The sequence below is a fragment of the Bos javanicus genome, chromosome 7 (assembly GCF_032452875.1).
Source record: "Bos javanicus breed banteng chromosome 7, ARS-OSU_banteng_1.0, whole genome shotgun sequence".
NCBI classification, from domain to species: Eukaryota; Metazoa; Chordata; class Mammalia; order Artiodactyla; family Bovidae; genus Bos; species Bos javanicus.
Window position 1 is genome coordinate 43,105,092 of NC_083874.1, and position 26,951 is coordinate 43,132,042.

General features: G+C 60.9%; 2 protein-coding genes across 14 annotated transcripts in view; one reads left to right on the plus strand and one right to left on the minus strand.

Annotated features, from left to right (window-relative positions):
- The first annotated feature begins 385 nt into the window (after positions 1-385).
- GPX4 (glutathione peroxidase 4) lies at positions 386-3,323 on the plus strand. Of its 3 annotated transcripts, none has more exons than XM_061423424.1 (7): positions 386-1,072; positions 2,066-2,160; positions 2,238-2,382; positions 2,522-2,673; positions 2,784-2,808; positions 2,947-3,006; positions 3,079-3,323. In XM_061423424.1, exons 1-7 carry the CDS (start codon positions 989-991, stop codon positions 3,109-3,111), a joined length of 594 nt encoding a protein of 197 aa, XP_061279408.1. In that variant the 5' UTR covers positions 386-988; the 3' UTR covers positions 3,112-3,323. The 3 variants fall into 3 exon arrangements, with proteins under 3 accessions (XP_061279408.1, XP_061279407.1, XP_061279406.1); XM_061423423.1 differs by lacking the exon at positions 386-1,072 and adding an exon at positions 1,287-1,800; XM_061423422.1 differs by lacking the exon at positions 386-1,072 and adding an exon at positions 1,510-1,842.
- A 1,311-nt stretch (positions 3,324-4,634) lies between these two features.
- The window catches only part of SBNO2 (strawberry notch homolog 2), a 42,268-nt gene continuing 19,951 nt past the window's right edge, over positions 4,635-26,951 (minus strand). For 3 of the 11 annotated variants that reach the window (XM_061423412.1, XM_061423410.1, XM_061423411.1), the window contains exons 5-32: positions 17,956-18,129; positions 16,465-16,548; positions 16,077-16,173; positions 15,518-15,672; positions 15,280-15,413; positions 15,110-15,200; positions 14,868-15,011; positions 13,462-13,579; positions 13,100-13,205; positions 12,566-12,719; positions 11,769-11,945; positions 11,419-11,516; positions 10,634-10,716; positions 9,598-9,789; positions 9,220-9,389; positions 8,658-8,789; positions 8,090-8,225; positions 7,904-8,016; positions 7,732-7,803; positions 7,527-7,635; positions 7,337-7,411; positions 7,078-7,221; positions 6,887-6,981; positions 6,703-6,795; positions 6,432-6,563; positions 6,179-6,255; positions 5,902-6,092; positions 4,635-5,805 (exon numbers count right to left, since the gene is read on the minus strand). In XM_061423412.1, the coding sequence (XP_061279396.1) occupies positions 5,318-5,805; positions 5,902-6,092; positions 6,179-6,255; positions 6,432-6,563; positions 6,703-6,795; positions 6,887-6,981; positions 7,078-7,221; positions 7,337-7,411; positions 7,527-7,635; positions 7,732-7,803; positions 7,904-8,016; positions 8,090-8,225; positions 8,658-8,789; positions 9,220-9,389; positions 9,598-9,789; positions 10,634-10,716; positions 11,419-11,516; positions 11,769-11,945; positions 12,566-12,719; positions 13,100-13,205; positions 13,462-13,579; positions 14,868-15,011; positions 15,110-15,200; positions 15,280-15,413; positions 15,518-15,672; positions 16,077-16,173; positions 16,465-16,548; positions 17,956-18,129 (3,834 nt within the window). In that variant the 3' untranslated portion in view covers positions 4,635-5,317. Of the gene's footprint in view, positions 5,806-5,901; positions 6,093-6,178; positions 6,256-6,431; positions 6,564-6,702; positions 6,796-6,886; positions 6,982-7,077; positions 7,222-7,336; positions 7,412-7,526; positions 7,636-7,731; positions 7,804-7,903; positions 8,017-8,089; positions 8,226-8,657; positions 8,790-9,219; positions 9,390-9,597; positions 9,790-10,633; positions 10,717-11,418; positions 11,517-11,768; positions 11,946-12,565; positions 12,720-13,099; positions 13,206-13,461; positions 13,580-14,867; positions 15,012-15,109; positions 15,201-15,279; positions 15,414-15,517; positions 15,673-16,076; positions 16,174-16,464; positions 16,549-17,955; positions 18,130-21,567; positions 21,790-21,894; positions 25,099-26,951 lie in introns of those variants that run through there. The other 8 variants (XM_061423414.1, XM_061423413.1, XM_061423420.1 and 5 more) reach the window with 7 other exon arrangements.

Sequence of the window (26,951 nt, forward strand, 5' to 3'; positions counted from 1 at the left end):
GAGAAACTGACCAACAGCACAAGCTGAAACCACCCTCAGGCCGCAGGTCAACGTCCTTCCGCGGCTGAGGGTGGGGGGCAGCCAGGCGGGCTGTGGAATTCCGTGACTCAGGTCCCGAGAACGGGATGGGCCTGCTCTCTGGCCGGTGGCCCAACGCCTGAGCCTCGAGGGGAAATGCTCCAGGAGCCAGATCAGCGGGCGCTCTGTCCCCTACCGCGTGCACTCGTGCTGTGTCACGTTGGAAGTGACAAAAAATCTCTCTGGTGTTTTCCTTTCTAAGCACACACCTGCCAGTCCACTCAGAGAAGGGGGCGGGACCACAAGGTAACTGCCCGAGCTTCCCTTCCCCCCCAGGGCTCACGTGTCACTTATATAAACGGCTAAGCCTGCACTGTCCAAGGGCGGCAACCTTCAGCCGTGCGCTCATGGCGCATCCCTGCGGCAGCGCCACCGCCATCCGGGCCTATCGCCGCCGGTGACCTCCAGGCCCTCGTAGCGACACCGCAGCCCGAGTGGGGGTAGTCCGACGCCCAGCGTGGTTTTATTTACATTTCAAAGAAACAAATACGTTTTCAGTAAGCTGAGGCATGTTTTCTGAAAGTTCGAGCCAACCTTTCCCCCCACCACCCCGATCCGCTGCCACGGGCTTCCAGTAGTATCTCAAGTTGTCGGGCATCCTTCAGTGCGGATAACTGTCCGCAACCCATCTACGCGCCGCCCGCGTAGACCCGCCCGCCCGCCTGCGCATAAGCATGCGCAGTCACATACAGCGAAAAAAACCGCAGCCCGGCCCAGGCCCCGCCCCGCCAGCCTCACTCCGGCCTCCCATTGGCTTGTGTGGGCACGCATCTGCGACGCCTGAGCATCCAACCAGTGAGAGTGTTGCTGGGCGTGGCGTAGGGCAGGGAGGTGAGGCCCGCCGGCGCGCGTCCATTGGTCGGTTCGGCGAGGGGAGGAGCGCTGCTTTCCCGAGCCCCCCACCGCCGAGATGAGCTTTAGCCGTCTGTACCGCCTGCTCAAGCCAGCGCTACTCTGCGGGGCTCTGGCTGCGCCGGGCCTGGCCAGCACCATGGTGAGTGCGGCGCCGCCGGCCGGCCAGTGGGCCGTTGGGCGGGCGCGCGACCTGCCTTCTGGCGACCTCGGGCGGGGGGCGCCGGTCGCCCCCCCCTCCCCCCCCGCGGCCATTAGGACCGGGGCTAGAGCGCGGGGGTGGGGGTGGGGGGTGGGGTCACGGTCCGAGTCTGGGTCAGGGACCGAGGCGGCGTCCGGGGGGCCGGGGACAGGGCTGGGCGGTCGGAACCCACGGTTTGAAGCCCCTGACGCGCACAGGCTCCTGTATCGGGGCAGCTGAGGGTGGCGCCGTCGGTTTCTGGCTCCCCGACTGCGGCCTGGAGAGCGGGGGCGGCCGAAGGGGTGGAAATCCGGGATCACGCGCCGCGGGTCGTCACTGCCCCTCCCCAGCCCTGCGCGCCCCGGGGCCCCTTGCGGTGGCGTCACAGAGGAGCGGCCTGGCGCCCTTGGCTACCGGCCCTTTGTCCCCGGGGCCCGGCGCTCGGTGGGCACAAGTTCAGTCAGAGACCTGCGGGCATGGGCCGCGCAGCCGCCTGCTCCCCGGGCCGTCGCGGGCAGCGGCGCCGCTTGCCGGCCGGGCGACGGCGCCGAGCCCCCCGAAGGAGGAGGGCTCGGATATGCCGTCGCAGGAGGGCGCGCCCCCGGCGGAGGAGGCCAGCTCCTGAGAGCCCTGGGCTGGCGGGACCCCCGGCCGGGGAGAGCGGCTGCGCCACCGAATCCCAAGACCCGGTGCGCACGGAGGCCCCCACACCCAGCGGCCTCCCCCATCCGGTGGGGCACCTGGCAGGGTTCCGAGCTTCCCTAGGTCTCAATGACGCCGGCCCAATGCGCCGTGTTGTACAGGGGAGCCTTTGAGGAGGAGCCTCATATTTTGCTTAGTCCCAAGGCCCGGGTTTTTCTCCCTTAGGTACCCTGGGCTGGGTGAGTGGGCCGAACGGCTGCGGGCGCCACGCCCCGAGGTCAGTCGGCCGCTCAGCCAGTCCTTGCCTTGTAGTGCGCGTCCCGCGACGACTGGCGCTGTGCTCGCTCCATGCACGAATTTTCAGCCAAGGACATCGACGGGCGCATGGTTAACCTGGACAAGTACCGGTGGGTCCTTGCCCATTTGGTGGGGGCGGCGAGGGTAAGGTCGTGGCCCTGACCTGACCGCCTCATCCCGTCTCCAGGGGCCACGTGTGCATCGTCACCAATGTGGCCTCGCAATGAGGCAAGACTGACGTAAACTACACTCAGCTGGTCGACCTGCACGCCCGATACGCCGAGTGTGGTTTACGGATCCTGGCCTTCCCTTGCAACCAGTTTGGGAGGCAGGTGCGTCGTGGCTGGCCCTGGGTGTCCCTGTGTGTCCCTTTGTGCGGGCTGGGGAGAAGAGCTGTCTGTGGAAGCGGGGACTGAAGTGGGTATAGGCCTCTCCCCACTCACCCCCTCCTCCCAACCCGGGTCTACACAGGAGCCAGGGAGTAATGCAGAGATCAAAGAGTTCGCCGCTGGCTATAACGTCAAATTCGATTTGTTCAGCAAGATCTGTGTAAATGGGGACGACGCCCACCCTCTGTGGAAATGGATGAAAGTCCAGCCCAAGGGGAGAGGCATGCTGGGAAAGTGAGTTGGGGGTTGGGGGACAGGGGAGGACAGGATGGCTTCCCCAGGGCAGTGGAGAGGGGATCTGCAACTGCCAGGGGATTCCTCACAACCTCATGCTTCTTTTGTAGCGCCATCAAATGGAACTTCACCAAGGTAAGGGGGTTAGGGGCCCTGGCGGGGTGGACAGACACAGCCACCAGCCACAGATGTACTGCTTTGAGAGTCCAGAGCCATGGGGACGGCAGGTAGGGGCCATTGGCTCACTTCAGCCCCACGGTGGCCTCCTTGCAGTTCCTCATTGACAAGAACGGCTGTGTGGTGAAGCGGTATGGTCCCATGGAAGAGCCCCTGGTAGGTGCCTGTCTGGGGAGCCCGCTGGGGGGACTCGGGAAAAGGCATCCCTCACCCCCTTCTCCCCCGCAGGTGATAGAGAAGGACCTGCCGTGCTACCTCTAGCTCCACAAGGTGCTGCCCCTACCCAAGCCTGTTGCCTGTGTTCCGAGGAGCCTTCCCCCGGTGCCTATGACGGTCTGTCTGAAAACCAGCCCCTGGTGGGGCAGACCTGAGAACCTGGCGTGCACTCCTTCCGGAGGAAGGTCCCTTGGCCTGGCTGCGGCTTGGCAACCCCACCTCTGGCTGCCTTGTGGGAATAAAATGTACAACACAGATTGGCTTGCTCCTGGCTTTTGCTAACCCAGGGCTCAGGGGCAGGTGTCATCAACTCCCTAGGCTGAGGGGGGTGGGGGCAAGTGGGAGGTGGAGTTCCTTCAGGATTCAGAGGGCTCCACCTGTCCTGCCTGGGGTTGCTAATCTCCTCAGCCCAGCCTAGCCCGGCCCAGCCGCTGGGGGAGATAATGCCTCCTCATTGGCCACTGCTCTCAGCCTTGGTCTCCTCCAGTGTACCCAGGTGTGGGGACATCAGGGGACTTGGGCTGGTGACCCTGCTGTTGGGAGGCCCGCTGCACCCAGGCTGGGCATCAGGCCAAGCTGGTTTGAGCACCGAGCCATGCCTGGCAGGGCCTGCTCACCATGCTGGCCTTGTGACGAAGACACAGAGTCCGGGCATCAGGCCTGCCCATGGGCTTCACCTGGCGGATGCAGCCCCACTCCCCGGGAAGGGCTGTGGGTGGGTACAGCCTGCCTGCTGCTCAAAGGGGCCATCCTGTGAGAGTGGGGGGGCAGGCAGACAGCTGTAGAATGGCTGAGCTGGCTCCTCTCCTGCCTCCACCAGCCAGAAAGATCAGCAGCCTTCCCCCAGGAGTGGGGGACCTATGAGGGAGGGGACTGGCTGGGTCTGGATGGAGGGTCAAGAGCCACCTCCACCACCCTTGGCGGCTTATAGCAGGGTCTCCTGACTGCTCCCTAGTCCCTCTCCAACTTCCAGGCTATGGGCTGGGCATGCTCCCCAGTTTCCAGGAACAGCTGGGTATCCCGTCCTGCCTTCCAGACTGAGCCCAACTCTTGGGCTCTCCTGTCCCTGGGCTGCCCTGCCTGCCATACCCAACACCATCTGGAGCAGACCTGGGAAGAAACCAAGGCAGAGATGGCAGTCAGTTCAGATCAAGGGGTTCTAAGGAACAGGACTCAGCATCACCAAGAGGGGCCTGGGGAGGGGTGGGATGGGGGTGGGGTGGGATGGGTGGGCGGGTCACATCTCAAGTGGGCAGGGAGCAGGGTATCTGGTCCAAGGCTCCAGGGGCTTGGTATAGTCAGTTCAGAGGCAACTGGCCTGCTGTGGGGATGCCAGGATCATACTGGACAAAGGGCCCAGTGGGGTGGGGTTTCCCCTAGCCTAGCCCCAGGCATCCACAAGGCCAGGTGCCATCGTGGGTGAGATGAGCTGGCAGAGATGAGGGCCAGAAGTCACTCTGATCTCACCCACACCCCACTGGGAAGGAACATGCAGGGCACACCCACCACCATTGCCCCACCTCCCGCCCCGCTGCCCTGCAGATAGCAGCAGCAGACAGCCTGGGAAGTAGTGAAAAGGCACATATATTTAAAAAAAGATCTCTTTACATATATACACTTGAATTAATTATAAATACACATAGAAACCAGGGGGCCAGCCACCAGCTCTGCAGGGATTCCAGGCCCCTGAGAGGTGGCTGGACAATAATTTAGGGCACAGAGAGCAGGGAGGGGTTGCATATATTAAGAGGGGATCTGCCCCTTGGAGCCCCCCAGAAGCGGTGGGGCCCTGAGCACCTGGGGTTTCCTGAGTTTCCAGCTCTTGGGGCCACCCAGTTTTGTGGATGTCAGGGGTACAGGCCTGACCGGGCCTTCTAAGGTGGGTGGGGTGGGAGCCCCAACCCAGGCCTGGAGTGGGGCAGTAGAGGATAGAGGCACAGAGAAGAAGGGCCACCACTCTAGGCCCTGCCTGGCCCCCAAGTATCCTGAGTGGGGGCTGCACTAGGCCACTGCCCACCAGGCAAGGCCCTGGAGGGCCCCCCAGGGCGGACAGCATTTTGGGGATCTGCCCAGGCACCGGGCGGGAAGGCACTGCAATAGAGGCCTCGGGAGGCTGGACGAGGGGCCCCTAGCCCTGCTCCTCTCAGTAGTCGGCTGGGGTCCTGGCCCTGCTCGGCTAGCCACCCTCTTCCCCGTGTAGACGGGAGCCTATTACGGATAAATAAGTTTCGTTCGGAAAGGATGCCTGGACCTAGGAGTTGGGAAAGGGGGGGCTGAACTGGATGACGCTCTGCCGCTCTGGTGCTCCACCTGCCGGTGCGCCCGCAGCCCCTGCACCCAGAGGGCCCAGAGGGCCGGGTGGCTCGGCGGGTGGCGCGGCGTTGAGGGAGCGAAGCATGTCCTCCAGCACCTCCTTGAAGTTAATTTCGCAGCCCTGGTGCAGGAGTGCCACGGGGTCAGCCGGGGCATCGGGGGTGTCGGGGGCGCCCAGCAGCTGGCCGCCGGGGCCGGGGCCCAGGGCCGGGAAGGTGAAGGGTGAGGGCGCGGGGAAGGCCTGGGCCGGCGGGCTATATGTGAGGTCCAGGACCTCACCGGGGCCGAAGGGCAAAGCAAGGGGGCGTGGGGTGGAAGGCGGCGCGAGGAGACCCCGAGTGCGCGCTTGCTTGCGCTTCACGTCGGCATCCATCAGCTGCAGCTCCTGCAGGACCCGACGTACGCAGACCTCCGGGATCTTGATGCCTGTGGGGGCGGGGTGGAGCGGGGCTGGAGCATCAGGGCCTGCTGGGCGGGGCTGAGGCCGCCCACCTCCCCCAGCCCGCTGGTGCCTTGACTCACCGACTTGCTTCTTCTTGTCCTTGGTCTTGAGGCGCACGATCTGCAGGTAGCTGCTGCTGGTGACGTCGGCCATGACGGCGGCGATGCGGCCCCACACGCGCAGCAAGGCCCCGCACAGCATGTAGTGGTGGCGCAGCCGCAGGCCCTGCGCGCAGTCCTTGCCCTCCTGCACCAGCCGGCAGTGCCGGTTCCTGTGGGGGACCGAGGCTCAAACCAACTGCCGCGCAAAGCGAGCGCGTGCCCCCAACAGTCCCCCCAGGCCACCCCGGGCCCTCACCATGTGGTGTGGCTGCAGTGCGTCAGCGAGAAGGTGTAGCTGCTTTCCCAGGGCTCCCTGGCCTCCTCTGCCGTCACCTGTGGACACAGCGGGTTGAGCCCCTGCAAGAGCCTGTCTGCGCTCCCTAGCCAGTCGGGGGAAACTGCGGTGCAAAGGACCCAGGGCTGCTCATCCCCCACCTAGCGGCCAGAGCGGCCTGGGGGCTGCTGGACACTGGAGCATTAAGGGTACAGAAGGTGCCCCGGGGACCTACCCGGCGGAACCTCCGGCTCAAGCTATCCAAGGACTCCAGCTGGCTCTGCTGCCCTATATTGGGCTTGTACACGGTGAAGAGCTTGCCGCGGTTCTGCTGGGCCAGCAGGCAGCTGGGCTTGTTGCCGCGGACCTGGATGGGGCAGTGCACCACATATACGAGAAGGCATGTCAAGCGAGACGGCATGAGGATGGCCACCGCCCTCCCCTGCCAACCCACCAGCCTGGCTCCTGCCCCTGGGAGAGCGTTGGGGGTTTGCTGTAGGGCCCACCTTGTAGGAGAGGTAGAAGCCGTCGTGGGTGCCCGTCAGCTCAAGCGACCGGGCGTAGGCCTCTTCCCACTTCAGGCCACGGTCCACACTGATCTGCGGGCACGCAGGTGTCAGGTGATGGGAGGGGCAGTGAACAGGGCGGGAAGGGACAGTGAGCGGGGCGGGGAGGGGCAGGGCTGCTCACCTTGTAGAAGACCACCTGTCCATCCTGCGGGTGTCCAGGCGCCAGGAACACCTGCTGGCTTTCCTCATAGATCTCATCAATGCCAGGGGCCAGGTCTGTAGAGGGCGAGCGGGTGAGTGGGGCGAGCGGGTGAGTGGGGCGAGTGGTAGTCTGGGGCCTGGCCCAGGGGAGGGCATCCCCACAGGGCTCACCCAGGATGCCCATGTCGTATTTGCCCTCCCTCTTGTCGGCGGCAATAAGGTGGTCAAAGGTGTCGGAGAAGTACTGGAAGAGTGCGTTCTGCTTGTGCACCTCCAACCCCAGGATGCGGTTCAGGAACTTGCTGATGGAGCAGTCTGCGGATGGCAGGGTGCCTCAGGCTATGTCCAGGCAGCCTCCCTGTCTCCCCCTCTCCCCTCATATCCGCCCCCTCCTCCCCATCCTGGAGGTGCCAGCCAGTGAGGGACTCACCCTTCTCCACGTCCAGGCAGCCGGACCGGGACTCGCGCCCGCCAATGCCCACTGACAGCAGCCCCTGCTTCATGTCTGTGGGGAGGGGGAGCCTCGCACGACTGCTGGCCACAGCCTACCAGGGCTCCCCCTCACCACCAGTGTCTCCTGTGCCCCTGGTGTGTATGTGTGGGGGGGTCTACCAGCTCACCACGGAAGAAGGCGGCATCCCCTCCAGGGTAGCCCTGGGGCAGTGGCACTTTGCTCTCCGTCTGGCTTAGGATGGTGGTGAGGACACAGCTGAGCGCCCGGGCACCATACTGCGGGGAGGCCCAAGGGCCATGTCAGAGACCAGGGCACCCCAGGTCTCAGCACCCCGGGAACACTCCTCTCCTGGGCCCCACCTCCTTGGGTACCTTGTTCTCAAAGTTGTACTTGCTCAGGTCCCGGGACTCAGTGGCACGGCGGTCCCCATGGGTCAGAGCCCCCTGCCCAGGATGGGAGGCCGTCACATGTTACTCATATGTTGCTCCTCCCTGGCCCGCCCTACTTGGGGAGCTACCAGCCCGCCCCCGGCCTAAGGCTCACCAGGCTCTCCAGCCGCTTGGCCACAATGGAAGCAAACCTGCGCTCCCCTGCCAGCTCTGAAATGAGGAAGATATACTCCGGCGCAGAGACCTGGTTGGAGCGGTGGGTCCGGCCTGGAGGCAGAAGAGGTGTTTAGGGACCAGGTGGGCCCCCTGGGGCGTGGCCTGGGTCGGGAGCAGGGCTCACCAAACTGCTGGATGGCTCGGTCAGCGCTCCAGGGCAGCTCCAGCGTCATGTGCACCCGGCGCCGCTGGTTCTGCACCCGGCGGTCAGCTTGGAGGGAGACACCGGAGCTGGAGGCCTCTGAGATGATGGCCACAAGCTGGGACGCAGGGTCGGGGATGGATCAGAGGGGTGGCAGGGCGGGCAGCCTGCTCCACCTTGCCCCACACCCCATGTGCCCTGGGTTAACTGGAAGCATTCAGGGTGACCCACACAAGAAGGTCAGGTATGTGTGTCCCTGAGGGGCCTCTGTGGGCTTAGAGTCAGGACCATCCTGAGGCACCCCTAGAGTCTGCTGGCCCTGCAGACATCAGCTCCCATGGGGTGGCTCAGCATCAGCAGGCTAGGCACTGACAGAGGGCCTGGACGATTCAAACTGAAAGTGGGACTGGTGAGGGCTGGGGGCCCACTCAGGCACACAAGCACAGCACACACCCCTATACACAGCTGGTGGTCCTCCAGCCAGTCTATCAAGAGCCCTGCGCCTCTCAGCCCACATGCAGCCACACCTGGGGTGCCCCAGGGCCCCCACCTTCTCCCCACTCATGAAGCGTTCCTTCTCCCTGAGGTTCACGTGATCAATGGAGAGACCCTGCTCCGCTCGTGACTCAAACGCCACCGTCCCGTCAGGTCTGGACACTACACGGCCCTTCCTGCCGGTCATCTATGGCCGTGGTGGGGAGAGAGGACAGGTTGTCAGCTGGTGTGGCCACCCAGGGGCTGGTCCCCACGGGCCTCAGTTTCCCCATCTGTCCCCCCACCTGGCTCCTGGGGCTCCTGGGTGTGGGTGGGTGGTGGGGGCTGCCAGAACCTGGCCTCTCCCTAGGCTCGGGTACCCATGGGGTCGTCAGCAGGCACGGTCACTACATCTTCCTGAGTCTTTTTATTGCAACCCGACCACACAGGACCAAGACAGATCTGAGGTGGCACCAGGGCCCGTCCCGGGAAAGCGCGCAGGCACACAGGGGGAGAGGAAGGGAAAGGGAGGGGGGTTGGGGGTTGGGCCTGGGCAGCACTGCCTGAAGGGGAGAGCAGGACACTGGACCCAGCAGCCACCCCCACCAAGCTGGCCACCAGGGGGCACCAGAGCTCACCTCGGCCACGCACTCTGGGCCCCCCAGCTGGTCAATGAGCTCATCCAGGGTGTTGACTGGCAGCTCCCGGCCCAGCGCCTGCACCTTGGCCAGCAGGTCCTGCTTCAGCCGCTCAACCCGCTCCAGGACTCCGGGGCCATGCAGGTCCCGCTGTGGGGGGCACAAGGGGCCTGTGGGGCCAGAGGGTCAGGGGGAACTGGGCCAGGCTGCCTGTCCACAGCCCTGCTCCCCTCCCTGGGCCCTCAAGGGTGAGGGAGTCCATGGGTAGTGGGGGTCTAGAATCTTTCCCCGAACCCCTGGCTGCTCCTGCTCATGTGCCCCTGACTTCCTGCTCAGAGCATGAGAAGCAAGGATGGGGAAGGCGGCATTGGGCCTCACCGCGGTCATCGGCTGGGAGCCCGATGGCATCCACGATGACCACATCGTCGTCCAACAGGGACTCGGGGGAGGAGTGGAAGTCACTGTCCAGGCCACCGTCCGACTCTGTGCTGCTGTCGTCACTAATGCGGATCACACCTGCTGCCTCATACACCAGCCTGGGTGCCTTGGCCCCACGGCCCCGTGGCCGCCCTGCAGGGGAGCAGTCAAGGGTCACTGCAGCCTGGTCCCAGGGAGACTCCCAGTGGTCCATGGACAGGCTGCATGCCTGGATGGTTAGGGCTTATAGCCCAAGCCCTTTCCCCCTGTGCAGCTGTGGCATGTCTGGGCGCTGCTGGTGGTGGGGACGTGTTACCGACCCTGCCAGACTTCCTGACATAGCAGTGTGTCCTTGGGTGGTGCCCGGGGAGGCCACGTGCCCCACCTCACAAGGTGGCACTGGGTGGGTAGGCCAGAGGACATGCCCAAGCCCTGGGGGGTGGCAGTCCAGGGGCCCAAGTAACCTGGATACTGTCCCAGACACCCTGCAGGGTGTTCCCAGCCAGAGGGGCAGGACTGGGCCCCAAGGCTGGCTGTGTGCTCTCAGGTGAGTTGCTTGGTCTCTCTGAGCCTCACTTCCCCCTGATGAGAGGATGCTCAGCCTTTGCCTGCAAGAACAGGGTGCAGTGTGTGCCTGCAGGTAGGTGCTCGGGCCACTCCCCTATCCTGGGGTGCTTTGTATGAGCCCCATCCTGGTCCCCTGAACCAGTGCAGTTTCAGCCTCAGGCTCACTTTTACCTGGGGAATACGAGGCCCTGCCTTCTGGGGATGAGGCTGGAGGCCTTGGGGATGCACTAGCCACACCGTCATCCTGCAGCACTGGGGTTTTTTGCTGACTGAGCAGCTGCGCTGGAGAGCTAGGGTGGGGACGGGCTCAGGCCATGTGGCTGTGTGGCAGCACACCAACCCAGGTCGAGGGTCAGAAAGGAGGGAGGCTGGAGGACCGGCAGGAGCAGTGAGGGGCCATAGGCACAAGGTCCAGGCAGTGGGCACTTACGCTTTCTCTTACTGCCTGCTCCTCTCTCTCGCCTTCTCTTGGTCGAAGGAAAGTGCTTCTGAATTAGCGACAAAAAGACGCCTCTGAAAGTGAGACACAGAGTTTGTTTTCACTGGGAGACATGGAGGGGTTGGGTCCCATGTGTTAAGGGCTACTCTGCAGAGAGGACGCCTAGCACCAAGGGGCCCCAAAGGGTGGGTCTGGGCACAGGGGCTCAGAGAAGATGGGTAAGAGAGGGAAGGAGCTGCAGGGACGGGGCAGGGGTCCCACTGGGATCCTACCCACACATGGTGGGCAATGGATGAAATATAGGCAGGGGGCTGGGTGGGGCTCTGCCTGCAAGTGCTGATGGCTCTGAAGTAGAAGGGGGGCATCCCAGGGTGGGGGGCCCAGGGGAAGGAAGGACATGCTGGACCATGTGGGAAGAGACAGGATGAGGCAGAGCGGACAAGGGGCCTTGTGCTGGGATCCTCATCCAGGGTGAGAAGGGAGGCCAGGGGCTTTAAGAACCACCAGGGACAGTCCCTAAAATCTGTGCAGTCCTTGAATCAGCCCAGTACGCATGCAGGGGGCAAGGCTGGGAAAACCTCATTCGATAAAAGTCTCAGGACCCTGGGCTGGTGCCCACCGAGTCCTAGGTCCCCATAGTTACCCCTTCTGGCTTAATAACCTGGGCTGGACCTAAGTTCTCTGAGGGTCGGAGTCGGCTCCTTTGGCTGGGGTCACAGGCAGGGCCAGGCCCCAGGGTTGGTCACACAGGGAAAGGGCCCTAATGTGTCACTCACTCGGCAGCGGACACGAAGCCATCGAGCTGTCCCTCCTTCTCGCCCAGCACCTCCCGGGTCCGCGCCTCACCTGTAGACTGCAGCCCGATGACCACACACTGCGGGGGTGGGTGTGTGTGAGCAGGCTTGGCACCCCTGCCCCCACACCTGCCCCTGCAGCTGGGAACCTGGGGCTGACCTGTTACTCCGTTCCCCTCCCCTGTGTTACTCAGGCTGCCAGACCCCAACAAGCCCATATCCCCTGGGATGTTAACCTGGCACCAATGGCTGGCCTCAGCTCCCAGACAACCCCGATCTCCACATAAGCCTGTGCCTGCTTCTTTCTAGGGACTCAGCCCAGCCCAGTTCACCTTGTCCTGGGCCAGCTCCTCCTGGGCCAGCTCCACCAGCCGGTGCACCTTGGCAGCCACACACAGGTACTTGAAGAAGCGCTGATGGGCTGACCAGAACTGGCCCCACAGGGACTTGCGCGACTCCAGGCCGATCCAGTCGGCTGCCTGCTGGAACACGCCCAGGGCCTCGGCCCACTGCAACGACATGCCCAGCTCAGCTTGCTACTGCCAGCCCCTGCCCCACAGAAATGTAGGGCCAGAGGATGGGGGCTGTAAGTGGGGTTATACAGAGGCCCTGGCGATAGCTGGATGGTCAGAAATGCCAAAAATCCAAAATGTGTAACATTCAGAAAGCCACAGTGAAAATGGCATTCATGTAATCAGAAGGTAAATGGACAACGCCTCCAGAGTGGTGGGGATATCTGCCCTGCCCGCCTCCTGCCACTGGCCCCCAGGGGACAGCGGGCCATGTCTGGGGCATCTGTAGTTGTCACCAGGGAGGGGGTTCTTGGTGTTGACCTGGTGGAGCCAGAGAGGCTGTTCCACACCCTGTAACACCTAGAACGGCCCCACAGAGAGAGCCTGAAGCTCTGGATCACACCTGGGGGCAAAGTGGGGAGGGGAGTCCGACAGAATCCCCAGCTAGAATGGGATTGAGATGCTGGGCTCCCGCCAAGGATGAGGTGGGTGGGTCAGCCGCTTCCTCCTGTCTACAGTCTTACTAATCTGAGTGGTGCCCTCAAGGGCAGACACTGAAGGTGATGAGGCAGAACTCCAAGGGGACACCAAGGCTGTCCATTAGGTCAGAGGCTTACCAGCAGGGCTGCCCGGTTATAGATGCGCTCGAAGGCCGGGGTCAGCGGGATCTCCTCGATGCGGAAGGTGACACCAGAGAAGCTGAGTTGGCGAGCGATGTACATGCCACTGACCTTCATGTCCATGGCCACAATCTCCATGGCGCCCACACCCCTGTGGGCAAGCACAGGCTGCCTGGGTGCCAGCTAGGGACCACATGCTGGGTCCCAAGAGATGGAGCCAGCGAGGTGGGGGCTGTCACTGTGGAGAGTGAGGAAGGACTAGGTGCACAGGGTGCGGTGTGTGGGGCAGGGAGCATATGCAAAGGCCCTGTGGGTGCACCTTGGAAAGAGAAAGTGGTCTACCTTGGCAGGGGGCAGGGGAGGGCCCTTATCCTGAGATGATTGGAAGTACTAGGCAGACAAAGCATGGAATTTTCATTCTAAACCCCCCCTGGTTGCTACACGAGAGTGAGTGGGAGGGGTGCACCTTTACATATGACAAGCAGGGCCCTCTGTGGCCCCACCTCCATCACGTGGACATGAAGAGCGCACCTCTTCTCAATGGCGTGCAGAAATTCCTCAAAGGTCCGGAAGGGCGTGCCCTCACCCCAGATGCCCAGGCGGCTCATGTAGATCATGTTCCGGGGCTCAGAGGCACCTGGGGAAGGGGGCCACTGTCAGCTCCTCTGACCTGGCTAGGTTGGCAGCCTTGGATGGGGTCCCAGAAATGGCATGAGGGCCAGCAACAAGGACCTGAGGCTCTTGGAAAAGTGCCCACAGCCAGTGGGCAGAGTGACAGGGGCTGGTATCTCTGCAGACAGGCTGCAAGGTGGCTGGCAGGAGCTGGGCTGCAGATTGGATGCCCCTACAGCTGCGCTGGGGCAGGTATCACCCATCGATGAGTGGGCCCTCACCTGTGGCGCTGGCATAGACCACCCTGGCCAGGGGCAGTTTGTTCTGCAGGTCTAGCACGGCCTTGCCCATCTTGGTGGAGCTTGCGTTCTTGGCTTTGTGGCACTCGTCGAACACAATCTGGGTTGGGCATGGGTTAAGGACTGTTCTGGAAGGCAGGCCACCCCACAGACCCACCACACTGCCTCCCTTCCTGGCTGGGGGAACTCCAGAAGGTGCCTGGGGTCTCTGGCCACAGGGCGGGGTCCTTGGGGTGTGAGGCCACCAGGGCCACTGGAAAACAGCCTCTAGACCCCAGTGATGTTCACAGAAGTTGGAAAACATAGACAGTTCTTCATGTTTTCAGAGGAGCAAGTTATGAACAAGTAAGTCTGTCACAAACCTATCTGAAAGACAAGGTGTGAGTGCCATGTGTGTGCACATGTGTCCACACAAATGTACAGAAGGTCGAAGGAGAACTTGTGGGAACATGGGTGAGAAGGTTAGCCTGATGCCGACAGGCTGCCCCCGGGTGTGAGATCAACCTTGTTATTTTTCATGCTGTTGCTAAGCTGATGCATCAGTAGACCTGCTGCTGTGTCTTGCTTGAGGGCCTCTGTACAGACTTCGCCCTGTGAGCAGAGGACCCCAGGTCTCCTCTCATCAAGAGGGAGGGGGAGCCCCCAGAGAATATAGCCACCCCACTTCTGGGAACAAGGGTGGATCCTGGGAGGATAGAGCTTGAGGATCCTCTGTGGGCCCTTGCAGAAATCCCCAGGAGAAGTTGTGGCCCTTGAATGCCCAAGCTGTAGGGAGGCCAAGGTGGGTCCTCTGGAAGATTGTTACTGGTAAAAGGAGTATGTGGAAACATGAAGAGGTGGACAGGACACAAACATCAGACTCTAGCTTATACTCTCCTACACTTCATTTTCCTACAGTTTGGTGTGAACAAAAAGGAAGTGATCTCAGACTTAAGAGCAAAGGAGGGAGAGAGGCCTGGGACCCACACCAGCTGGCCAAGCTGGGGCAGGGGGGCCCTCTGGCCTGGCTCCCCTTTGGATCGCCTGGCCTAGCCGGCCCACTCAGCTCCACTACTAGGGAGGTGGATGAGGACAGGGCAGGAAGTGCTCTCCAGGCCTTGAGTCTCACCGCCTGGAGTGTCTCAGCCACCACCACCCTGACCCTGTGGACATGGGTCCGGCCCATTGAAGCCAGGAGGCCTAGGCAGACAGCCAGGGACGGGTAGCAACGGTCACTGAGGGCAAGCGTGCAACACCAGACCCTCCCTGCCGGGAATTCCTCCCGCACTTCCACCTCTCCAGAGCCTGCCAGGATGGGACTTGTCAGGGTCTCCCAGCCCCCTGTCCTAGACCCTGCCCCTCTAGCCCCGCCTCTGCGCTTGGCTCCGCCCCCATCCCATCGAGGATACCACGCCATCGAAGGCCTCCCCGCACCACTCCAGGATCTGCCGGATGCGCGTGCGGTGCTGCCCACCCGCCTGGCTCTCACCAATCAGGGCAGAGTAGGTGGCGAAGAGGACACCCTCTGAGGTAGTGTTGTCGCCGTACTTGATCTGGGGGAGAGGGCGGACATCTGTGCATGAGGTGGCTTGGCCAGAGCTGGGCTCCGTGACCCCGACCCACACCAGGTTTGGGGCTGCGGCCACCCCACCTTGCTCAGTGCGTGCACCGCGATGCCGGGGGCGGCGATGTCCCGGAGGTCGCGCTCTGCGTCGTACTTGAGATCATTGGAGACGCTGAACCTGGGGTTGCAGGCCAGTAGGCTTCAGGAGCCCCCTCCCCGGCTGCGGGCCCGCCCCACACCCAGGGGAGGCAGCTCACCACAAGGCCTTCTTCCTGCCCCGCAGATAGTTCTCCAGGATGACGCCGGCCACCGTGCGGCCCTTACCCACACCCGCGCCATCGCCAATGAGGAAGCCTGCGCGCTGCCCGCTGGGGAGCAGGACCTCATGTTGCTGCGGGGGTGGGGGAAGAGGGGGTCAGCGTGCGACAGGGTCAGAGTGGGCACTGAGACTATCCCCACGCAGGCCGCAGACCCGGTGGGAGACCCCGGGATCACCTGACAGGCATAGGTGATGGCCTCCAGCTGCAGGGCAGACAGGGCCCCGCTGTCTGAGGAGGGCAGGGCGAGGGTGTAGGTGATGTCTGGCGGCGGGACGCTAGACAGCGTGCTGGTCTCCACCACACGGTCCGGGTGCTGCCTCCCAATCTTGGCTGTAGGGATGTGCAGAGGGGGCAGGTCAGGGGTGTGGCCCGGATGTGACCAGGGCACTAGGGAGGTCCACCTGGGGCCAGGATGGGTGGGGCACGCCCCACGAAGTGGAAGGGAGGGCCCATCAGCGTAGTGCCAGCTAGTGGCAGATTCCTAAAACCCTCCCAGGTGCAGAGGAAGGCGGCCTGCCTCTCCATTGCAACATTGGCCTGCGGCTGGTTTTGTGCCAGGTGAGGACCACAAACAACCCTGATTACAGAAGAGTCCCTCAGGAGCCCACCCACACCTGCTCTGGCAGTTTAAGGTTCCCTGGGACCTTCAGAGACCCCCGAAATGGGCGCCCCAGGCCAGAGGACCCAGGCCCTGGGCGCTGTGCAGCTAGGAGTCTCCATAGCAGGATACTCACACTTGGATGGCACGTAGTCAGCGTACGTCTCCGCGTGACCCAGCTCCTCCGCCTCATCCTCCTCAGCCTCGTCGTCCTCCTCAGGCTGACTCTGAGCCTGGGGAGACGTGCTGTCACACTGGGGACTGTCCTGTCCCCTGCAGCCCGCCAGCCTCCCCGTGAGGGGCAGGAGCCTGAACCACTAGCCAGCCCAGTGACTCAGGTGATGGGAAGGTGTTACCCTCCCCACCTGCCCCCCACAGCATGGTGCCTCCCTGGGACCTCAGTTTCCCGTCTGTAAAATAGACCGTGCTCCCAAGCTGGCCCAGACTGCACACAGCAAGTGCCTGAGTGGCCCTCCCTGGTGTCCGGGAGGGTTGGGCAGGGCTAGGGAAGGTACCTGGCTCACCTGGTAGCTGATGAGAAGTGGGGTGCTGGAGAGGGAGGACACAGGGTCCTCGAGGCCTGTAAATGTCCCACTGGGCGGGAACAGCTGGAGAGGAGAGAGAGGCAGGGAGAGGAGGCATGAGCCTGCAGGCCAGAGGTGGGGCTGAAGTGCCTGGATAGGCCCCCAGCCTCCAGGAGGGCTCGCCTGATTGTCCTCAAGCCCCTCAGCTGGCTACAAGCCTCCCTCCTGCTGTCTGCCTGCTTAGATCTGCTGCATAAATAAGTACTAGGGGCATACAAAGCACTAGACACATAAGAACTAGGAACGCAAGAGGCAGCATGATAAGTAGACAACATTGCTGTACGTTGTATATGAAAATTAACAGTAAATGCGAGGAGTTCTAGGCACAAGGAAAAAAAAAAGGTTTTCTACTTTTTTTTTTCCTCTTTTGGCTATGCTGTGTGGCTTGTGGGCTCTTAGTTCCCCAACCAGGTATTGAACCCAGGCCCCCAGCAGTGACAGTGCCAAGTTCTAACCACTGGACCACCAGGGAAGTCCCTCTATCTCTTTATCGTTATATCGATATGAGACAGTGGATGTTCACTGACTTATTGTGGTCCTTTTTCATGACATATGCAAGTCAATCGTTGTGCTGTGTGGGCATCACCTTAAACTTAGTGCCATGTGTCAATTACATCTCAATAAAACTGGAAGGAAAGTAAAAACAAACTTTTGTTTTTTTAATCAAAGTGTAGTTTCCTTTTCTTTTCTTTTTGGAGGGGGGGGGCCTGTGCTGTGCAGCATGCGGCATCTTAGTTCCCCATCTAGGGATCAAACCTGTGTTTCCCTATGGCAGAAGCACAATCTTAGCCCCTGGACCAGGGAAGTTAAAAAAAAAATCTTAACCAGGGAAGTTAAAAACAAAAAAAACACACAAAGTTTTCTTGAAATGAAAATAAAATGGAAATGAGGTACAAGGAGATCAGAAACCTACCCTCAATTCCCTCTCCCGTTTTTTTTTTTTTTAATTAACAAAAACAAACAAACAGCCTCGGGCTCAGGTTCCTGGAAGGCTGAGTCAGGTTCCTGCAGCCCTGCTGGCCGCAGCAGGAGTACGTGTGGGGTTTCAGCTGCCCGCTTGGGCCTGGCAGAGGCTAGGAGCTGGTGGGAGGGCCCTGGTGAGGGGAGGGCAGGGTTACTGCCCCACTGGGCCCCTGCAGCCAGAGGTGGGTTGGGCCTGCGTTGCCTACTGCACCTGCTCTGGGCATGTCACATCTCCCTAACCCTTCCTGAGGGTCCAGGGGTTTCACAGGCACTGAACCTGTCAGGCAGCTGGGCAGATATCCACCAATATCCACTAGTGTGTGCTGTGCTCCCCAGAGTCCCCCTTCCCCCTGGGAGCCCCTGCATCTTTAGGCCCACATAGGAGACAGGAGCAACCTTGAGTAGCAGTGTTGTCTGGGTCTGAGTGGCCTTGGCATGGCTGCCAGCTTGGAGGCTGGGCGCACTGACCTTGTCGTGGGCGGAGGGGCCGGTGCTCACGTCCCAGATGGTAGGCACCTGGCTGAGGCTGTCAGCGGGCGGAAAGTCAGGCGTGTCGGCTATGTCCGAGAGGGAGTCCACGGATGAGGAGAAGATGGAAGCGTTGGAGAGGTCATCGAGGTATGAGGAGTCCTGGAAGACAGGCTAGGTATGGGCGGCTGTGAGGCCACACCGGCAGAGCCACAGGCCCAGCCATGCCATTGATGATGCTTGGCCATAGAAAGAGATAAAGCCCTGACATTCGCTACCACGCAATGGGCCCTGAGAACATGATGCTCAGTGAGAGAAGCAGACAGAGAAGGACACGTAGCATGTGATTCCACTGATGGGAAACGTCCAGAACAGGCTGACCCACAAAGTGAGTGGGTTCCTGGTGGTCAGGGGCTGGGGAGGAGAGGGGAGTGACTGCTCTTGGGGATGGGGTATCTTCGGGGGGTAATGGAATGTTCTGGAACTAAACAGAGATGACACTTGCATGACTCTGTAAATGCACTGTAAACACTGAATTACACATTTCAAATGGGTCAACTGTATGGTATGTGAATTATAGTAATAAAGCTGGTTTTTCTTTTTAAAAAAGAAAGGGGAAAAGGAAGGGGAGGTAAGAGAAAGCAGACCCCACAAGTACACGCTGGAGTCTACTTAGGGCACACCCATCCTTGTGAAGGGTGATACCAAGATGCAGGGGGCCCCCCCAGTGCCTGAAGCTGGGGAAGGTGAAGGCCCCAACCACCTCCCTTAGCCCCTCCGTGCCCGAATGTGGGGTACGCTCAGCTAATCACTCCAGGGAATGAGCCCCCAAGCCTGCCTGACATGGGGCAGGGGTTATGGACAGACTGTGGTCCCAGAGGGCATGTCAGTGAGAGCATTTCCTGAGCAGGGAGGGGCCAAGGAGGAGGTGGGGCCAAGGCAGAGGAGGAGGGAACAAGCCCTTTGGGAGCACCCAGTCCAGCGCACCTTCCACAGGTCACCCGCCCACTAGGGCAGTTGGAGGGCCACAGCCAGGTGGGCTCAGGCGGGCTGCCAGGAAGGCTGCATGTGTCCCACTAACCTGTGGCAGGGGGTGGGGGAGGCAAGGAAGATGGGAGGGACAGACCAGCTGGGTCTCCAACCTAGGGACTCAAGATCAGTGGACTCTGGGGAGGAAGGGATGCTGGGGAGTGGGGCCCACCCGATGTGCCCAGCTGGGGCCTGGAGGCCACAGGTGAGCTAGCTCCTGGCTGGGTGGGGGGGGTAGAGGGGGACGTCCCCCCCAAGTCACTAAGACTAGGCATCCTGGCTCAGGCAGTGCCAAGCCCTGCCCCACCCCCCCTGCAGAGTGTTTCTGGGGCTCCCCTCCCACTGATCTACATGCAAACCACCTGCCCCGGCCCTGGGGTGAAGGAACCTCCAGGTGACACTGACCAGCTTCCCCAGACCCCCATGCTCCCATGCTAGCAGGCAGGGGAACCCAAACAGGCAGGTGGGACCCACCATGCCCAGAGGACAGGGGGAATGGCAGGAAGGGGCATGGCAGGGTCAGGGCCAGGTCAGCCAGTCTGAGGCTGGGGGCCCTGGGAAGACGGCTTCCCACAACCCGGTTGCCCTGGCTTGGGGGGTTTGTAAGGACAGCTTTCTGCCCACTAGGCTCCTACTGGCCTCTGCCCCCTGCCATCCACAGCCTGGTCTCACGGTGTTGCGGGGACAGACCCCAGCCTCCCCCACCACCTGCAATGGCAGGACCCCATGACCTGGTGAAATCTAGGCGAGGCAGTGAATAAAATCTTCGAGGTTGGGACAGAACAGGAAGGGAAGCAGGAGGGGAATGCCAACCCCAGGAGTGGGAAGAGGTGCTCCGTGATCCACTTGAGGCTCCTGGCACCCTCACACAAGAGCTGGGTGACTCAACAGGCCAGAGCACCCATCTCAGGGGACACTGAGGCAGTGAGGGCTGGGGGGTCTGGCCTGCCTGCTCCCCAGCCCATCCCTGGTCAGCTGGGGTCAGAGGTGGCCCATCCTGAGCCTGGTGGACAATGAGGAGGTCCCCAGACACTGAGGCTGGCTGGGGTGGGTTTGGGTACAAGCAAGGACAGCTGTCATTGTTGAAATCCCCTGGCACCACATCTGCGTGGTCCTCCTCAGTGCATGGCACTGAGCTTGGGCAGAGTGATGATGGCCCGAGCCATTAGCCAGCAGACCTGGAGCCCTGAGGGGTTGCCCTGCTCCCTGAAGGCAGAACAGTTGCTGAGCAGTGGGCAAGAAGCGGGGCAGGGCTGGGGGGCCAGCCCTGACCATGGTAGAGTCCCTGGGCTGAAGGGAACTATACCCTCTGAGAGGGCTGCATGGAGACCCTTCCCAGGACAGCGTGCAGAGGAAGGACACCCCCTCCCCCATGGAGGAGCCAGGAGGTCAGGTCAAGGTTGGCAGCAGGAACCCCTGGTGTGACAGATGAGAAGGGCACGTCTCCTCCTGGGTCCCTCCCCTAGGAATCCATGGTCCCAGGGTGACCATAAGAAAACACCAGACAAGCCCAGACTGGGGACATCCTGCAGGACAACCGACCCGAGCTCTCCACCCACAACTGCCCAGGCCCCCATTCCCAAGGGGAGACAATGGCAAGACCAAGGGGGCATGGTGACATGGGGTCCTGGGGCAGAGAGGACAAGGGGACGTGCAGACCTTGGCTGAGGATGACATATCAGCACCAGCCCATCAGCTGGGATGCAGGCGGTGCTGAGCTGAGGTGTGACCCATGGGGACCCTGAACTGATCCACAGCTTCGCTATAAACCTAACCCTGTTCTGAAAAGTACAATTTATTAAAGAAGTGGGTGCCCTCTCCCCTGTCTGTGGACACTGTCCCTACCAGATGCCCAGAAGGGCAGCCAGCATCGTCTGGGGGCCCCTGAATCCTCAGGGGCAAAGGGAGGTGGGGCCTCACTGGGGTCACCAGGGTTGGGGGTGGGGCTCCCAGGGCCCCTCCTGCCCTGCGCAGGGTGGGTGTTTGGATTCGAGTGAGAAGGCGCCTGCCCATGTCAGGACCTGACCCTCGGCAACCACAGCAGACCTGCAAGATGACCTGAACCCAGATCCACCCTCTCTGGGTCCCAGGGCCCAGTTAGGCCAGGGCAGCAGCTCCCCGGCCCTCACCAGAGCCAACTCAGCAGCCTGTGTCCACCCCACCCCCCGTCACCTCCTGACCTGTGTCCCCACCCTGCTTCTTCCACTGCAGCCCCTGAGTGGGGAGCTGGCTGGTTACCCTGACAGTTCTCTCAGCATCCCAGAGACCCCGGACCAGTGAGGAGCTGGGGGGACCTGGAGGAGCTGCCCACGCAGCAATGCCCCCTCACGTCCACCACGAGTACCCAGCAGGACGGAATAGGACAGCCCCGAGGCTGGACCTGGCTCTGGGTCTGCTCAGCAACCCCTCCCAGCTGGGGAAGCGACACCAGAAACGCCCTTCGACACAGATCCAGGGCCCAGAGGGCAGACCAGGAAACAGAGGGATGGGAGGATGGGGTCAGGGGGATGGAGAAGAGGAGGATGAAGGGAAGGGGGGACAGAGGGATGGGAGGACAGAAGGACAGGAAAGGACCATTCCTACCTGTCCCATCAGAGCCCGTCTCAAGCCGTGCCCCACCTGGTCCCATGGAGCCAGTGCCGCTGTGCCCAGAATGCCCCCGAGACTCCAGGTGGGGTGGCTCTGGCCCCCTGTTTCCCCGCTGCCTACCCTCCCTGGCTGTCCCCACATCCCACGTGGCTCTGCCCGGAAAACTCCAGCGGAATCACCCTGGCTGCCAAAAAAGCCGGACGGAGCCCGCCTCCCCACCCCCACCCTGGTTGTTCCCACGGGCCGGCCCGCCCACCCCCCCTCCCCCCGCGCCGCCCCACCACCCCACCAGCCCTGGGCGCCTGGCAGGAGCGGGATTACCTTGCCGATAGTGGCGAACTGCAGCCAGAAGCGCAGCTGGGACATGGTGATGGCAGGGTCTCTGGGAGGTGGCGGGAGCGGCTGCCTCATGACCGCGGGGGCTCAGCCCGGCCGGCCCTCAGCCCTCAGCCTGCGCCCGCCCGGCTGCATTTGCATGTTGGTTTAGTCACCGCCGGCGCCTACTTCCCCTAAGGCCGGCTGACTTTCAGGAAATGATGCCTGCCTGGTAAGTCAGGGCGATTACTGGCAGAGTGCAGAGAATTACTGAACGGGGCGGATTCTAGCCACAGACGGCTGTCAACAATGCCGGCCTGCCGCCACCAGCCTGAACCCTGCTGCTGCTGGCCTGTACCTTGCTGCCCTGGCACCCTCCCCGCCCCAGCCTCAGTTTCCCCAAATCGCTGCCCCCCAGAGCCCAGGCCCAACTGTGCCTGGCAGGGACCATGGCTGTCCTGGGGGTGCCCATAGCAGGAACTCAAGGGGCACAGACCCCGTGCTGTAGGGAGGAAACCAAGGCTGGCCCCTCCTGGGTCTGCCCTCGGTTCCTCAGCCTACACCCTGACCTTCACTGCCTGTCCTGGCTGCCCTAGAGCTGACCCTCAGTGTCTGCCTCTCCAGGAGGCTCAGCCCAGGGCCTTTGCCTATGCTGTAGCCTCCCCGCCACCTCCCACTTAGAGGGCCACCCTGGCAGGGCTCTGAGATCCCACCTAGCTCCCATTCCTGCCTTGGCGAGGGGTTTCTGTCCTTCCCCAGCTCCATCTCCCCCTGCGACCCATAGCCCAGCACAGAAGGAGAGATACAAACAGGGCCAGTGGCTGGGGAGCACAAAGCCATCAGGCTGGGCGCCCCATCCTAGACTATTTCTTTTGATCACCCCCATCCCAGGACAGTTTAATGCTGGCCCATATCCAGGAGAAGCAGGTGGGCCTGTAGGCCTCCCTGCACCTGCCCAGTGCCCCGGGACTCTAGTTGGGGAGGGTCCCAGAGGTCAGGGAGAACTTGGCCCAATGCTGCAGCCCCACTCAGTCTGCAGCCCACAGCTGGGGAGGAGGTGGGGGGGCACATGGCCTGGAGGCCACTGCTGAAGGCAAGGAACATGTAGAAATGGCAACCAGGAGAGGTAAGGACGTACACAGTCTGGCAACAGGGAAATGCAAACTGAAACCAGCAGGACACACTCCACACCAGCCCAAATGGCTGGATCCATGAAGCCGGCAGGGACCAGTGTGGGAGGATGAGGAGAAACTGGAACCCCACACAGCAGGTGGGCTGTGAAACGGGGCAGCGTCCTCAGAAAAGTCACCCCACGACCCTGTGATTCCACCGCCAGGCACCCATGAGGGGCAACAGAGACACAGGTCCACATGGAAACCCACACATGCAAAGCACCCAAAGGTGAACACAGCTACGTGTCTCTCCATATCCGGGAGCATCACTCAGCCATGGAAAACAGGGAAGCCCTGACACTTGCTACCATGTGGACAGACCCCAAGAACACAATGCTCAGTGAGAGAAGCAGACAAAGGACACACAGGGTGTGATTCCACTGATGGGAAATGTCTAGAACAAGCCAATCCACAGACAGAGAGAGTGCCTGATTATCAGAGGCTGGGGAGTCATTGCTAATGAGGATGGGGTTTCTTTTTAGGGTAATGGAATTGTTCTGGAATTACATAAAGGTGGTGGTTGTACAGCTGTGCAAATATACTTTGGAGGAATAAATTTTAAGATGTGTAAATTCTGTCTCAGTTTTAAAAAGAACTACTAGGAAACTCACATGATGATAAGACCCACAAAGGACAAGCACAAACTTTTGTTATTAGATTTCAGAGGCAGGAAACTGGTCAGATTGCCAGGAGTGGGCTCACACTCGGTCCCCTGTATCTCATCACCAGATGGCTGGTCGTCCCTGACTGGCATGGGGCTGCCCAGCTGCCAGGACGCTCTCGGGTCCCCAGGCCACCACCGGGCTGGGCACATAGGGGTGGGTGAGGCCCATGATGGGACCCTCTTTGGGGATGGGTTGCTGCAGAAATAGTCAACTAAAATGTGGTCATGCTAAAGTAATGGCTGGTGCCCTTACAAAAGGAGATCTGGATGTGTACCAAGAGAAGACTGGGTGAAGATGGAGGTGAGAGGGGTGTGATGGGACCACAATCCCGGGACACCTGGGGCCCAGGTGCTGAGAGAGGCAGGACAGGCCCTCCCCTCAGAGGACCCCGGAGCAGGGGCCTTGGCCATGGAAGTGAACCAGGGGCTTCCCGTGGGAAGCAACTCTGTGCTGGCGGCCAGTACCAGGAGCTGTGGGAACTGCTGGCTGGGTAGGCGGGGCCTCCAACTGTGGGAGATACACCCGCAACGCAGATGATGCTGCTCCTCCCCGCAACCCGCATAGGATGCTGCTGAGAGTTTGCGAAGCACTTTCCCCAAACTATGACCTCATCCTGTTTCCCAGAAGCCCAGCTGGCAAACGGACAGCACCCTCATCCAGGCCCACCTGGGATGCCTGGAGGGACCCTCAGGGCACATGCTCACCCTGACGACAGACAGAGAAGGGCTCAGTGGACTGCAAAGAGTCCCCTTCCCCAGGGCCTGGCAGAGATGCAAGGATCCAGGGAAGATTATGAGGAAGGGACAGGGTAGCACCTGCTCCCGGGGGGCTGCAGGGGGCTGGGCACTGGGGAGCAACAGAGGAGGGCGGGTTGGTTACCCCTGCAGCCAGGACTCCAGAAAAAGGAGGACTAGAGGAGGGCCTGGAGGGGTAGGGGCAGCTGGAGGTACAAAGCCTGAACAATTGTCTGGAAGGCTGAGCACTCCCCCTCAGCCCGGACCCTAACAAGGCCCCAAACATCCCCCCGAGGAGATTCAGTCCCATCTGGAACACACACTCACAGCAAAGTCTGTACATGCATGTTCACACGAGCACGATTCACAGTAGTGGAAAAGCAGAAATGACCCACAAGTTCATCCACAGGATGGATAAACACAATGTGGTCCCTCTACACAGTGGAATATGATTCAGCCAGGAAAAAGGCTAAAGCCCTGACCCTGGCTGCAACACGGAGGGGACCTGAGAACACGATGCTCAGTGAGAGAAGCAGGCAGGAGGACACGTAGGGTGTGATTCCACTGATGGGAAACGTCCAGAACAGGACAATCCACAGACAGAGAGTAGGTTCCTGGTTGTCAGGGACTGGAAAGGGGGTGGGGCTTCTTTTGGAGGATGGAATGTTCTGGATCTAAAGGTGATGGTTGTACAACTATGAATGTACTAAAACTGCTAAATTGTAAGAAATTCAAATAATATTTTAATTTAAAAAATAATGAAGCAAAGCCATATCCCCCAAACACATAGTACACCCCAGGCCTGGAGACCCCACATGGGGCCCCTCGAGCCGTCAGGGGTGTAGGGGTCTGAGTGGCTTAGTGCCAACCGTGGTGCACAGTGGAGGGACTCAGTGGACGCTGCCCCAGCAGGGGTCTAAGTCAACCCATCAGCAACGAGATACACTGACACAGGGCCTTGGAGTTGATGTGTTATGTTTGGGGGCCTCCCGCCAGGGACTCTGACCCCTCCCAGCATGGGGCACCCTATAGACACCTGGTTGGTTCTCCTCGAAGCCTCAGCACACAAGTGTAGTCATGTGGGTTGCACCTGTGATGTCGGCCTTGGCCGTGTAAGCTGGTACATGTAACATGCAGGGAAACTGGGTGAAGCAGTGAGAAAAGTAGAAGTGTTAGTCGCTCAGTCGTGTCCATCTCTTCGCGACCCCAAGGACTATAGGCCGTCATACTCCTCTGTCCATGGGATTTTCCAGGCAAGAATACTGGAGTGGGTTGTCATTTCCTCCTCCAGGTAATCTTCCCGACCCAGAGATTGAACCTGGGTCTCATTCTTTCTGCTGGCACATTCTTTACCATATGAGCCACAAGATGAGGCAGGGCGCTCAGGGATTTTCTGTATCATTTTGGCCACTTTGCTGAGAATCTAAGATTTTTTTTTTTCTCTATTTTTTGGCCACACCATGTGGCATGCAGGACCTTACCTCCTCGACCAAGGATGGAACCCACATCCCCCTGCATTGGAAGCAAGGAGTTCTAATCTAGTGGACTGCCAGCCAAGTCCCTGTAAGGCTAAAACATTTTAAAGTTCATTGTGTTTTACAAAAACCTTCAAACATACAGAAAAGAGCATCAGGGATGAAATTTTCAGCGGACCCCTCCCTGGCTGGAACTAGGGCCCCCAGCTGTGGCAGTTCAGCGGGAGCCTGGTCTGATGGCCAGGACTGTCCAGACAAAGAGAGCTACCTCCAAGTGGGAGCCAGACTGACCTCTTGCCCTAGACCCCCAGAACAAATTCCCTCGGCTGAACAAATTCCCTCGGCTGTAGATCCCTCCCAGGTAACTGGTGGATGGGGACCCCACACAGAGGCAGGCTTGACCCCACCAGGTCCTGGGCTCAAGCTGGCTGTGTGGAGCCTCCAGGGAACTGCTCCAGGCCCCAAGGGAAGGCAGGGGGAAGCTTTCTGCTTCTGGGCTGTGAGGGTCACACAGCCCCCCAACAGTCTTTCCCTTTTCACTTTGGCCAGCAGGAAACTCAGGGCTCAGGTTTAGTTACCAGGGGGATGTGTTAGGGCCTGCAGGTGTATATCCACTGCCTGCCGCCAGCCCAGGTCTGCACTCCCCATTCCAAAACTCCTGATGTACTAACAGGAGCAACAGCTGCTGGTATGTGTCATGGGCCTCATGAGGGCTTCACGTGATGAAGCGGCTGTAGTAAGACTACCCCGAACTCCATGGCTTACAACAGCACATTTATTACTTCATGGTTCTAGAGGTCGGAAGTACGAGATGGGTTCATGGGACTGGTAACCTCTGGAGGCTCCAGTGAACACTGGCTCCCCGCTTTTCCAGCTTCTAGAGGTACCACATCCCTGGCTCACAGCCTCTCCCTCTCCATCCTCACAGCTAGCAGAGCAGCATCTCCTGTCTCTATGTCTCTGACCCTCTACTTCCCTCTTATAAGGACCCTGTGATGACACTGTGACCCCAGGGGT